General features: G+C 51.7%; 1 protein-coding gene across 8 annotated transcripts in view; it reads right to left on the bottom strand.

Annotated features, from left to right (window-relative positions):
• LOC140917023 (very long-chain specific acyl-CoA dehydrogenase, mitochondrial) overlaps positions 1 to 13492 on the bottom strand; it is an 86650-nt gene that overhangs the window by 23236 nt on the left and 49922 nt on the right. For 5 of the 8 annotated variants that reach the window (XM_073358968.1, XM_073358967.1, XM_078854337.1 and 2 more), the window contains 10 exons: positions 12977 to 13040; positions 12006 to 12078; positions 11228 to 11292; positions 10403 to 10537; positions 8761 to 8905; positions 8006 to 8135; positions 6210 to 6332; positions 3326 to 3524; positions 2246 to 2350; positions 439 to 525 (listed from right to left, as the gene is read on the bottom strand). In XM_073358968.1, coding sequence (XP_073215069.1) covers positions 439 to 525; positions 2246 to 2350; positions 3326 to 3524; positions 6210 to 6332; positions 8006 to 8135; positions 8761 to 8905; positions 10403 to 10537; positions 11228 to 11292; positions 12006 to 12078; positions 12977 to 13040 — 1126 coding nt within the window. Of the gene's footprint in view, positions 1 to 438; positions 526 to 2245; positions 2351 to 3325; positions 3525 to 6209; positions 6333 to 8005; positions 8136 to 8760; positions 8906 to 10402; positions 10538 to 11227; positions 11293 to 12005; positions 12079 to 12976; positions 13041 to 13492 lie in introns of those variants that run through there. The other 3 variants (XM_078854338.1, XM_078854339.1, XM_073358972.1) reach the window with 3 other exon arrangements.

The following is a 13492-nucleotide window of genomic DNA, read 5'->3' as shown; positions in this document are numbered from 1 at the left end:
CCAGTGGACACTGCTTAGTCACACCTGCCTGAGCAGTCTCCCTTTGCATTGTCCATGCCCAGCAGTGAGAGCGCAATGAGAACTGGGTGGTTTGGGGCGGAGGGATCTTCCAGGAGAAGGGTGGGACAGGAACAAGCCGCCTGCTAGAAGCAGGAGAGGCCGATCGCAGTCCGGGAGGGAGCTGCTCTCTGGCTCCAGGGTTGATGCCTCAGGCGGGGTTCCTGCAGGTGTAATCCCTGGGATGCAGTGCCACCAGAGAGGAGAGAATAGCTTGTCTCTGCAGCACGCCTTTCCCTTCCAGTGGGACACCGACGTAGCAAAGCCCTGACACCTGCTACTGCTCAGCAACGGGGCAGCATGAGCCCAACTCTGACAGGCCATGCTTGCTCTAACCCCTCCTTGCGGAGACATCTCGCGCTGGGAATCAAACACACTTACTGAGGCAAAAATCTTGCTGATTGCAGCTTCGAGCATGTAATCGGGCACCTTCATGTCCATGTTGGCGCTCACCACGTAGGCCATCGACTGCAGGGAAGCCAGCCATTTGCCTTTGGTTACACGGTGTATGTGCCAAAGACACCATCCCACACCCCAAGGTATGCTGTATGGAGGGCCTGGCTTGGCTCGGCTCCATCCTCTCCCTCTCTTCTGCAGCGGGCACTGCCCATCAGAGGTCCCATCTCAAAATCTAGTCCTCCCATGCTGTCCCCTGCAGGCACAAGGCTCGTCCTGACCTGATTCATAAGGGCACTATCCTCTCCTCCTTTCATCCTCCCTCAGCCCAATTCCCTTGCCTGCACACAAGAAGCCAGTCAGCGAAGGGCAAGCTGAGGGGCAGGAAGATGCAGTGGATTTCAAACCTGTGTAACCCTGGGATCTTGTCATCATTAGCCTCATCCCCCTCCCACCACACACCGCCAGGGGTCGTTATGCTCATTTGTTCTATCTCATTTCCAATTAGACTGTAAATGCTGGGGCAGGGACCAGGCCTTTCCCAGTGCTCAGATGCACAAGGGGACCGGATCCTGACTGGGGCAGCTGGGCACTGCTGCAATAAAAACCACCTTAAACCAGCTCATAACAGAGACGGCTGCTAGTCATCCTGCCGCCCGCTTCACCCTCGGCGAGCACACAACTGCCCGAGGGGGCACAGCCGCTCCTGCACAGCTCAGCAACGGGCCACAGCCATTAGGGGAAAATGCATGTTTCAGGTAATAGTGGGAGGAAGCTGTGTGGGTGACAGAGAGAGATACAGTCCTCCTCTCCTGCAGGGTGGATTCCCTGGAATTGTGAGTTCCTGGATTGGTTGGCCAGGATGGGAGAGGAAAGAGGTGTTTTGTTGGGAGGATTGGGGTTGCTTGTTTTTTTTAAACCCAAGGCTGCTTCCAACCCGCAGGACAAGAGGAATTTTAAAGGGCCAGAGCTGTGGGCAGCATGGAATTACTCACGCTGGAATTTGGCCGGGATGCTGAGGTTAACACAGCTCCAGTCCTATGAACCGGTCTATGGGAACATTGCCAAAACTCAGCACAGGGCTCCCAATACCACTCTGGGGCACTGGCTCAGAGTCAGAGGGCCTGATTCTTCCCAAATGCACATGGGTTTCAGGCCAGCTTTATGCCAGAGTCTTTATGGCACGACTCCCACTTTACACCAGTGTAGGCAAGCACAGAATCAAGCCCAGAGAAATGAGGGCTGCCCAGTGATTTGCCAACACCACCTGGAAGTCTCATCCAAACACTGAACCAACCCAGCCTGCCAGCTCAGCCTCTGAGATATGACACCAGCACAAACTGGGATGGCAGCAGGTACAATCTGTTCTATTTGATATAGATTTTTATACCATCTGCATCACTGTAGTATCTGAGCGCCATCCACCTATGCATTAAATAACATATAATATCAAGTGTGGGTCACTTTCTCTCATCCACTCCCCAGAGGGAGAACTGGGTGTGCAGTGGACTGTTTTGTTTTTTCATTGTGTTTATTTATATGACAACACTGCTCTGTGTTTATATCAGAGAAGGCAGGTCAGAGAATGTGCCTGGGGCTTGAGAAGGAAGCAGGGAGGTGTGGGATGGTTCTTAGTCCATGGTAAACTTCATTCCACAGTCTGGGGTGGGACCAGCCCCCCAGAACGCCCTGTCTCCTGAACAGACAAGCTTTACCCTGAGAGTTCTGCTGTGCCTGTACAATGGAGTTGTTGACCATGGTCTTGATCCTGCAATTAAGAGGAATTTCTCACCTCCGTAACATAGTGCAGCATGGCCATCCGTGCAACTTTCTCCTGAATAGCCCCATAGTTGCTGATCTTGTCTCCAAACTGCTTACGATTAGCAGCATGATCAACCTGGTGTTACATAAGAACCCATGATCACAGCAAGAAGCTAATGTAATACAGACAAGAGGAATTTAGTCTGTGTCCAAGCTGCAGGATTTGACCATATATTTCAATTTTAAACAAAATCAAGTTAGCTAATGTTTATAGGAATATCTATACTAGGATGTCAAGCCCTATGTAGCTTGTGTCGGCCAAGCTTGCTGCACACCCCAGGGGCTCCTGGCATCTCTCCCATCCCCACAAGATCCCTGTGAGCTACCTCCTACCCCCTCTAGTGCACAGACTCATTTCAACCCTCCCATTCGCTCCCCCAGGCCACAGGCTCTGTGTATATTCCATTTCCCCCTTTTGGGTTTTCCAATTTCCACCAAAATCAATAGGCTTCTGCCCAGTGATGCCTAGAAAAATTTCTGAAATTTTGCAATTGATTGGATACAGCGTTCCAAAGGTATCACATTACATCCAACCAGAAACACCACCAAGTTAATTCTAAGGGTCTTGTAAGCTCGGCCATCAACTTAACTCCAGCCCCAAAACCCCAGCCCTTAGCCCAATCTCATCCCATTACACAAAAGAGAGAAGAAGAATTTCTGTCTAAAGACTAACCAACATATGCAGCTAAGTAAACTAAGGCCCCAAATCTGGACACGTCTTACAAGCATGCGGAGAATCCCACTGAAGCCATCAGGACCAGACATATGCTTAAAATTAAACACAGACATTTCACAGTAATTCTATTTGTCTAAATGCAGATCTTTGACCTGTTGGCTCTTCCAGCATCAGCTCCTATCTCTCTCTCTGGATACACATGTAACATGGGTTTCCCAGAGCCATTCCCCCATGGGGATGTCCCACAGAATAACTGACCCTTGCGTCTCACTGACTACGCTCTGCTAACATGTGGGACAGGTAGACAGTCCATTGTCACTTGTCCTGCACAAACCATCTGCGTGATCTAATCCTGTTTCAAGAACAAGAACGTACGGCTTTGACAATCACTCCACGCATGGTGCCTGCCAGGGCGGAGGCCATCCCAAAGCGCCCATTGTTCAGTATGTTCATGGCGACCAGGAAGCCTTTTCCAAGCTCCCCGAGCAGATTTTCTGCTGGCACCTTCACGTTATCAAAGTGCACTTCAGCTGTATTGGAGCACTTGATCCCCATCTTCTTCTCCGGGGGGCCACTGACAAAACAGAAGGAAACGAGAGATGACCTCAGCCTGGCTGTGACCTTTGGACATGCACACCTATCTGCATGTGCAGTTTCTGCATTTGTGCCTGCAAATGAGCATTCTCACATGCGTGCTGGTAACTGCGCACCCTGGCCCTGACCCTGCAAAGGGGCAAGTGCCCTCGAACTCACAGTGAAGTCAATGGAAGTTGAGGCGACTCAGCTTCTGGTAGGATCCAAGTTACTTGATCTACATGTGATAAAACCTGGCAGTGTGCAAAGGTGGGTGCACATTTACATGTGGTAATTCTGTGTGCCAATAAAATGTTAACACAATGTCTTATATAGAAACAGGGAGCAGTTTAAACATAAACTAAATAACCATTGCCCATTTCTAAAGGCTCTGGAACATTGTACCCTATGCCAGACCATGTAGCTGCATAATCTCAAGCACTGTGCCCTGGTAATGCCAACACTTCTCTCCTAATGTTTGTCATACTCATTGTAGCAAATCGCTCAGCAGAGGGAAGTTTAAAGGAGCATGGATTATATTTTGTTATAAATGGAAAGTGAAAGTGGTGCGTGAACATAATGGTCTAGCACCCTCTTGTGGCTGGAGGCCTGGAAAGCAGATCCAAGGACTTCAGCACCTGATAGACAGCTGGATAATCATTATAGCATCCCTGGTTAAAGTCCCACACTATGGTGCTTGACCCTACAAGGTGCTGAGTCCCTCCAGGATCAGGCATGGCATTTGGCATGGCAGGATGGTGTGGTCAGATGTTTGGCTGCGAGCGTGCGTTCTCCTAGTGTGCTGTCCCAGCTCTGTGCAAACAGCTGGCACAGCAGACCTTGAGCAAACTGCCCAATCATCACAAGATCTGTTAAGGTACGAAGGCACCCAAGCAGGTTTATTGTTGATATGGTACTAGTATCCCACAGACTCTACCGGACCACTAATACTTGTATGCCTGTAACAATGGACCAGCTCAGTGAACGGCGGGACTTTCTGTTCCTCCCTCGGCCAGGGGAAGACACTCCCTTTGAGGCAGTGATTGTATACATCAATACAAAGAAGTTACGTACTGCCCCTCTGAGGTAGTTAGTTGACACCTTCTGACGTAGACGGTTACGCTCCATCACCTTGTACATCTTTATCCATCACACTGTCATCCTGACCCTATCTTTAGGATGGGTCAGTGTGCTGCTGTTACCTTTAGGGAATGTGTTGGTATCGGGGTGTTCTGGTACCACCCTTCTGGAATGTGTTTGTGCAAGTGCTCTGTGCCCAGCACCTCTTAGGAACGTGTGTTTTGGCAATATCAGCCCTGTTCTTGCCAGAGTCTGTGAGCAGGGCCTGCCTCTAGCTCACAGCCTGACTTTGCTTGATATTAGCAAAGTTTTGACCGTTACTTTAGCCCAGGCCTCAGGCCTCATACCAGGCCTCTGATACAAGGCCTTATGTCTCAGTCTCTCTTCCTTCTACATTCCCCCACTTTTTGTCTTTTTATGGGGAGAATGTTTACCCATCATCCTGGAAAAGCATAATGCAATGAGGAAAATAGCAATAAATAACAACACTTAATATTTATTACACTTTTCGTTGTTAAAAGTGCACAAACTGGCCAATGATAACACCACTTTTGGGTGGCAGGGAAGTATTGCTATCACCCTTGAACCGACAAGGGAATCAAGGCATACAGCAGTTAAGAGACTTGCCGAAGAGCATACAACAAGTCAGTGCTGGAAACACGGTTCCTGGATCTTAGTCCTAGGCTGAGCCTTGTAAACATAAGGACATAGGAACATAAGAATGGCCACAGTGCAGGGGTTCTCAAATTTCATTGCACCGCGACCCCCTGCTGACAACAAAAGTTACTACACAACCCCAGGAGCGGGGACTGAAATCTGAGCCCATCTGAGCCCCACTGCCCTGGGTGAGATGGCAGGACAAAACCCAAGGGCTTCAGTCCCAGGCAGGGAGCCTGTAATCTGAGCCCCAATGTCCAGGGCTGAAGTCCATGGGCTTTGGCTGCAGCCCCAGGAGGTGGGGCTCAGGCTTCGGCCCCAGGCCCCAGCAAGTCTAAGACAGTCCTGGTGACCCCATTAAAATTGGCTCACGACTCACTTTGGGGTCCGGACCCACAGTTTGAGAACCACTGCCATAGTGGGTCAGACCAAAGGATCATCTAGCCCAGAATGCTGTCTTCCGAAAGTGACCAATGCCAGGTGCCCAGAGGGAATGAACAGAATCTGGCAATTATCATGTGATCCATCCCCTGTCACCCAGTTCCAGCTTCTGTCAATTAGAAGTTTAGTGACACTCAGCGCGTCGGGTTCCATTCTGATAGTAGCCATTGATAGAGCTATCCTCCATGAACTCATCTAGTTCTTTTTTGAACCCTGTTATAGTTTTGGCCTTCACAACGTCCCCTGGCAACGAGTTTCATAGGTTGACTATGTGTCATGTGAAGAAATACTTCCTTTTGTTTTAAACCTGCTGCCTGTTAATTTCATGGGTGACTCCTGGTTTTTGTGTGATGTGAAGGGGTAACACTTTCCTATTCACTGTCTCCACACCAGTCATGATTTTATAGACCTCAATCATATCCTGCTGAGTCTCTTTTCTAAGCTGAACAGTCCCAGTCCTTTTAATATCTCCTCAAACCGTGCCTGTTAAGTTATAAACTTCTCTCACCTGGTCACGCCCCCAAACGCTCTCTCCACAATGAAGGCTGAGATTTTGTCCTTCACTTCCCCTGTTGGCTGCTTTACCGGGGTCTTGGCGAACACTGTGAAGATCTCAGCTATCCCTCCATTACTGGAACCCAAAGCGATTAGGGAAACAGTGAGTCCCAGCTCCCGATCACCTGTATTTACTCAGGCTCTTCTCTTTCCCTCTCAGTGATTTCCCTTTTTCCATTACATCCTTTTACGCACACTTTTTTACTGCAGTTAATAACAACAGCAGCTAGCCTGTGTGTAATTAGCCCTAGCACAACACTTCATGCTGTCAGAGACAAACAATAATTCATCTTCCTCTCCTCCTTAGAGGGAGGTAATTAGACTGCATTATCCAGAGACAATTCAGAGGTGAGGCAGATGGTGGATAAATTACACACCCTGGTTGAATGAGTGCATCCCACACACTAAGGCTTGCATATATACACAAGTTGTCGTGCTTTACCCACACCGGTCTAGTTAAAGTGATACAATGCCCCTAGTACAGACACTATGGGAGGAGGAATAAGCTATAGCGCCATACGGACCCTTTATACCAATAGAGTTGAGTGCATACCAGAGGTTGTACCAGTGTGAGCAATTCGGTAAAAAGTCACACCCCTACCTGACAAAGTTATACTAGTGCCAAACCTGTGTGTGGACCAGGCCTATGGGGCAGAAGGGGAAGGCTGTAGCAGGAAAAGGAGCCAGGGATGGGTAAGGTAAAGTCGAGCCCCTTTCTTTTAGCTAAGACCTTGTTATACCTTCCTGCTGGCTGTCTTCCCTGATATAAACCTGCTCTTCCACCCCCTCACCGTAACTTTCCCTGACACCTGATTACTGACATACAGCTGGAACCACCCATTACATACCTTAGAACGTGACCTAGAAAGACAAGGGACTTGCCCAAGGCCATACAGGGACTCAGTGGCAGAACGGGGGCTAGAACTCAGGAGCGCCTCACTCCCAGCATGGTGCTCAGTACATTCTACTACACTGCCTCTCCTTGGGCCACAGGAAAACATCCTGATTAATTCACTGGGACCTAAGCATGCGCTGAAATGCTATCTTGGCTCAGGACTATAGTTAGCCCTGATCACGGATGCTCTAACATCTTATACCCTAAACAGCAGGGGCAGGGGAGCTGGTTCAACCGACGTGAGAAACTACTCTTCTGAATCATCACTCCAGTTCTGCACCATAAGGTTTGGGGAAGTCCCACATCTCCTCCTCCTTCCAGGCCCACAACTGCCTCTCTGTACCAGGGTGTGACGGGGTCTGCTTACCCCGCACGAGCCCAGACAGGGTTAAGTCCATATTACTGACAGCGGAAGTCCTGCCTCCCCGGCGGGACTGGGCATGCTCCAGATGCTCTAGCAATATAAAGGGAGGAAGCCCAGCTCGTTCTGGGCTGGAGGCTGTAGGCAAGGACCTGTCTGGGAAGCTCCTGCGGAGGGCCAGCTACAGCCCTTGACTGTGCTGGGATTCAGAGCCTCCCCAGGCCCACTTGAACCCCAGCGACTGGAGGAGCCACAGGAGGCTGACCCCAAGCAGGGCTGGGCCCAGGCTGCAGGATTCATCCCGTCCCCCCTGCCGAGGACCCTGGGCCGGATCTCACAGGCTTTGGGAGCTCCAGTCGAAGTGCATTTCCTGCTGTTATGCTGAGCAAGAGCTCTGATGGCTTTGGACGCTTCCTGTGTCACCGGGGCCTGCAGAATCTCCCGGCTCTCATGGGACCTCGAGGAACCCTTTCAACCTCCCGACTTCTCTCACCTGATCCATATTTTCCCGCCGTTCAGCGTGTAGAATTTCCCACACTCGCTGAGCTCTGCGAGGGTTTTAATAGATGCTGCGTCTGAGCCACTAGACGGCTCCGTCAGGCAGAAGGCAGCGATGGTCTCTCCTGCAGAAGGGAGCAGAACGGTCACCAATGGCACAGACTTTAACAGCATAGAGAACACAAAAGAACCCACACGCAGCCAGGGCTCTGCCGGGGGCCCAGGACCCGCACTGCCCTGAGGACTCCCCACCTACACAGCAGGGAGTGAGTCCATGGCAGGCAGGCACGTCGGGCGGGATGAGGATGGGGTGGGGTACATCCATGCACACCCCAGGGCAACCAGCTGGCCGTATGTAAACAGACAACTACAGAAAGCTGCACTTTTCTGCAACTCAGCCGGTGCCTTGCCTTGGGTATCCCGCAGATCCCCTGCTGGCACAGCGACATGCCAGCCTGCAGTGTGAGCTCGAAGGCTGTGCTCTGACGGGGCTTGAGGGCTTCTGCACTGAACTGGCAGAGCAGTGCAGAGAAGCTTGCACAGAGCTTGCCTGTGCTAGACCTAGCTCTCCCCACTGCTGTCAGCCGCCCGCCGTCACCACCCCTCCCCACAGCCTGCAAGCAGAGTGCTGAAAGCCCAGCTCAGAGCAGTGTCTGGGAGACCTGCAAGAAGCCAGGAGGGTGGGTAAAGATCTACATTATACCTTTCATAGGGCACAACAGAGTGAAGAAAACAGGCCCTGTTTCCTACCAGATGCTAGCTTGGGCAGGTATTTCTCCTTCTGACTCTGGGTCCCAAAGAGCAGGATTCCCTTAAAGCCGATTGACTGATGAGCACCAAGGCTTATGCCCACACCAAGGTCGTGCACTCCAACCACCTCCACCATCCGAGCATACTAAAGGGAAAGCAAAAGAGAAATGGTGGGGACGGGGATTAGGTTGGAACCGCTGCCCAGTTTGACCTTCAGATACTACAGCTTCTGGGGACTAGCAAACACTCCACATCAACACTAATATTAACACTGCTCCCATCTGCTCCTCCTAATCACCCCTGCCAGGGCCCAATGCAGGACACTGGGGGCACAGACCAGTCATCAGGAGCCTTCAGACACTCTCAGGCGCATTCAGCTGGCTGATCCCTGCCCCGCACTGTGTCTGGCTCACAAGGGCAGAGGGGAGGAGGTAGGAGAAGGTTTGGGTAGAACTTTTTAAAAGAGGAAAAAGAAAACCCACACCTAGCGAGATATGCACATTGGAGATGTTACTGATACATCATCTGTCTACCACTGTGTCTGTCTTGTCTATTTAGGGACTGCCTCTGACTGTTTGGCCGAGCAACACCCAGCCATGCGCTACTGCAGAATTGATGGTAATGAATATTTATTGATGGAATTACTAGAAAGCAAGACTCAGGGAAGTGACTAGACTACTGTCATATAGCAAGAGGAAACCAGGTCTGGGAACAGAATCTGGTTCTCCCAGCTCCCACGCTGGTTCCCTATCCCACACTGCCTCACCTCTGAACTATCCAGGTGATATTTTCACACTCCCTAGCTACTATAACGGGCACAGGATAAAAACCTAGCTGGAGGGATTGGTGGAGCTCAGCACAGCAGCTGGAGGCTTTCCAGTGACTGTTGGTCTACTGCCTGTAGGGACAGCCCTGGTCTGTGTGGGGCTGACAGGTGACGTGGCTTCAGAGCTCTCAGATCTTCCAGAGGGTTAGGCCAGGTGGGTACAAACTGGCTAACCGTCTTTTCTGTGCTGTTACAACTAAACCCTGGTAGAGCTTGGACCCTGCATAGGGAGGTGAAGCTTGTCCGCACAAACTGACACGTAGCTGTCTGTGGCTCACTGGGGACTGAGAGCATGCAGCAAGCTGGATTCATATGCCCGGTGCACAGGACCACAGGAATGGAACGTCACGCACTTCAGCGTCAGGCTGAGCACAGCCATGCTCCCCAGGCAGGGCTTCATTTGGAATGAAAGAGGTGCCTGGGATCCAGCAACTTTTTACTTTCATACCTGATGCAGCAAGTCCAGCGGGGCCGGGCTCTGAACTGCCAGGCTCTGGCACAAAGTAAGCACTGCCCCTTCGCCTCTGAATCACAGCCCCGCTCTTCTCTGCTCCCGACCTCCTCCAGGAAGAGACTCTACCATGTTACAGTGGGGGAGGGGCCACGAGAAGAGAGAACGGGCCCACCTGCCCGCCAGGTGAGGACAGCTCTCACGCTCCGAGTCAAACCCGGGGGAGGCTGGATCTGAGTTCCATGCCTGGCCCCCCCATCACAGGCCTGAGCCAGACACTGGCTCCAAACACCTGACCTCAGGGCGAGTTCAGATCCCGGCCCCTACTGTCCCGTCATGCCTGCACCCCCAAGGCTCTGTCTTACCTGGGTGTTTGTCAGCCCAACTCCCCCCAGCTCCTCAGGCACCTGCAGCCCAAAGGCTCCCATCTCCTTCAGCCCCGCCAGGGTGGTCTTCTCAATGCTCTCCAGCTTCTCGTTCTCCACAGGATCATTGACCTCCTTCAAGTAATGAAAGGGAGCGAGTGAAAGGCAGGTGCCACGCCGAGGCGAACGCTGCATGGGGCAAGGCCGGAGGGGCCGGCAAAGTCGCCGTTTACGCATTGCCTACCGGGCACCAAGGAGCTGCTGGATCCTAGAGCAGGCAATCTGGGCACTGGTGTGTTAGTGTCCTGCTGTTGCTGTGCGAGTGAGCCCGAGGGTCAGTGTGTGTGGGGTGGGGGGGTAAGCCTCGGAGTGAGCGATCTATGACCTGATTGCCCTTCCCCTCTGCCTCTGCCCCACGCTCCCTCCCTCCAAGCCTGTTCTCTATCTCTGGGGAGGGCCAGGCCTCGCAGAGCCACCCTGTCTTTCAAATATCCCTGCGGAAAGGCCACCCACATGAACTCCTTCACTGCCAACACCCAAACAGGTAACCCACGCCTCGGTCTGACAGACTGGTGGCGCGTTGTATGAGACATGGGCATTAGCGGCACTCAGGAAATCACAATCAGGAGGAGAACGTGGATGTGCACTTGTGCATCCTCCAGGCTTCAGAAAGAGGGTAGATTTGCCAGGAGAAGTAATTTTTTTAATGGTGGTGAGGCCAGCCGTCCCACGTCACTGTCTGAGGAAGACGGAGTCCTTTTCTTTTGTTTACAACACACACTTCAGGCTATTCCGTAATCAAACAGGCAGCAGACTGCCACTAACCTTGAAGAAGCGGGTGCAGGGATCTACCAGGGCTTGCAGGAACTGCATCTGCTCCATTGAGAGCACTAGGGAGGGGCAAAGTTACAGCTAGATTAGCAGGATGTGTCTAACCCTCATCACTTTATTACATGATTTGACACAAATACCCTTATGTGAGGAGGCACCTTCTAAGACTGGATGTTTGTCTAAGAGATCTGCTGTAGTCCAGAAGGGGTGGAATGGGGCAGGGCTGGGGCAGGAAGGGCGGGGGGGCGAACTGGGGTGGGGGCTTTGGGGAAGGGGTGGAATGGGGCGGGGCTGAGGCAGGAAGGGCGGGGGGGCAAACAGGGGTGGGGGCTTTGGGGAAGGGGTGGAATGGGGCGGGGCTGAGGCAGGAAGGGGCGGGGGGGGCGAACAGGGGCGGGGGCTTTGAGGAAGGGGTGGAATGGGGCGGGGCTGGGGCAGGAAGGGCGGGGGGGCGAACAGGGGTGGGGGCTTTGGGGAAGGGGTGGGAGGGGTGGGGTCTTGGGGAAGAGGTGGAGGGGGGCTAGAGCAGCACGCAGCAGTGCAGGTGTCCTACACAGCTGCATACTTTGCGTATGGGTAGGGATGGCCCTGTCTGGTCAGCAGACTGAGCTGAGAGCTCCATGGAAACTCAACTAGCCTCTCGCTGGGGGTGGGAGGAGCACATGGCCTGTGTTCTGTGACTTTGGTGGCTTTGCTCTGCTATGCCATTAAACCAGCAAAGGTCACCATCAGCACTAAATCCATAAGGAAATTTTAAATAAAAATATCCTACCTGCGGGAAAAGGAAAAACATTGTCAGGTATAAGCTTCCCGTTGAACAGGTTCATGACAAAGGATGTGGATTCCTGGAGGAGAGAGATGATAACAAGAGCACTTACACACATGAGCCCTGCAGAGCGGAGTGATACTAGGAGAGGGAAGTTCATGGTATGCTTTCTGCACAGCTCAGAGGTGGGGAGTCCAGGAGGAGAACCGCTCCTGTGCTGACTGCAGAACCATGGCACCCTGCAGGACATGCTGAGAAGCACAGTGAAAATGTGCGTAAGTGAAGAGGGTATTTTTGCCTTTGCAGAGATCTCGGGACTGTGGTGCACCCAACGCCCACAGAGAGGTTGCACCTGTTCTCAAAGGCTCAGAGCTCTCAAGATCACGGACAGCTGTTCTGATGATGTCATGCTTCCACGTCGTGTTTCATTGGCTGGGCATATTGTCACTCTGCAGTGTGGCCTCTTGGGAGAGGCTGCCAAGACCCCCCTTTACTGTCATTGTGCAGCAGACGGGGAGGCTGTTAAGAATTGAGCTGCTTTTCAGATTTTCCTCCCAGTTCTTATTCACACACTTGTCTCAAACACAACGTGAATCTCATTAGATGTCAGGCCTCCACGCTTGTGTGGTTTGGCACCATTACAGTACCATACCCGCTGTGTTACCCTAGAGCCAGCAGAAGCAGCATCAGGCATCACTTTATTTTCTTCTTTGGTGCTTTATTTTTTTATATGCCAATGCTATTCACTGCCTCTGAGGCTGACCAGATCTGATTGCCACGCCCAGCTGAAGTCAATGGGAGAGGAGTGAGCTGAGAATCAGGCCTACAGTATCTATGAAGTACAGAGGAGTCCCCCCTGGGGACAGTGGCAGTCTCACCATCAGTCATTAACACAGTCCGGGACAAAGCACTGAGCGCAGACCTGCAGCCACTTCCCAAGGCTTTCAAAGCAAAATTATACAAGCAGTGTGACTTACCTTGTTCGCTTTATTTGAGTATCTCCCTTTTTGATGTGTTATATAGTATGGAGGCGATGTCAGTCTGGGGAAAAGAACAAAATCGCTGTGACATCATGCAAGTGCAATTTTCACCATCAGTCACAAGCATTTACTTGGGTGAGTGTCAGCAGTGGAAGGCATGTGTCTGCGGTTTGATGGTCACGGCACAGCACCTTTAAAGAAAGCCCGAGAGACCACCTGGAAAACTGTAAAAGGAACCTGCTTCAATGGCATCTCTGATCTCCATCTTTACTACCAGGGATTTTGCACAAAAGCAGTATTTTAGGTTCTTTCGCCAGCTGGTACTTTATTGGGGAAAACAGGCAGACGGGAGTTTATTTAGTAAGAGTAATTAACTACTCAGGCTCCCCAAACAGATATGGATCTTGGGAACTAGCACTGGAGTTGGCTTTTTAGGGTACGTCTTTGCTTTAAAAAAAAAGGGGGGGGGGCATGTTCTTAACTCAGGTTAGGTAACCCAGGATAAAACAGCAG

The sequence above is a fragment of the Lepidochelys kempii genome, chromosome 9 (assembly GCF_965140285.1).
Source record: "Lepidochelys kempii isolate rLepKem1 chromosome 9, rLepKem1.hap1, whole genome shotgun sequence".
NCBI lineage: Eukaryota > Metazoa > Chordata > Testudines > Cheloniidae > Lepidochelys > Lepidochelys kempii.
The sequence above is the reverse complement of the archived record's forward strand: the minus strand, read 5'-3'. Positions and strand labels throughout refer to the sequence as shown.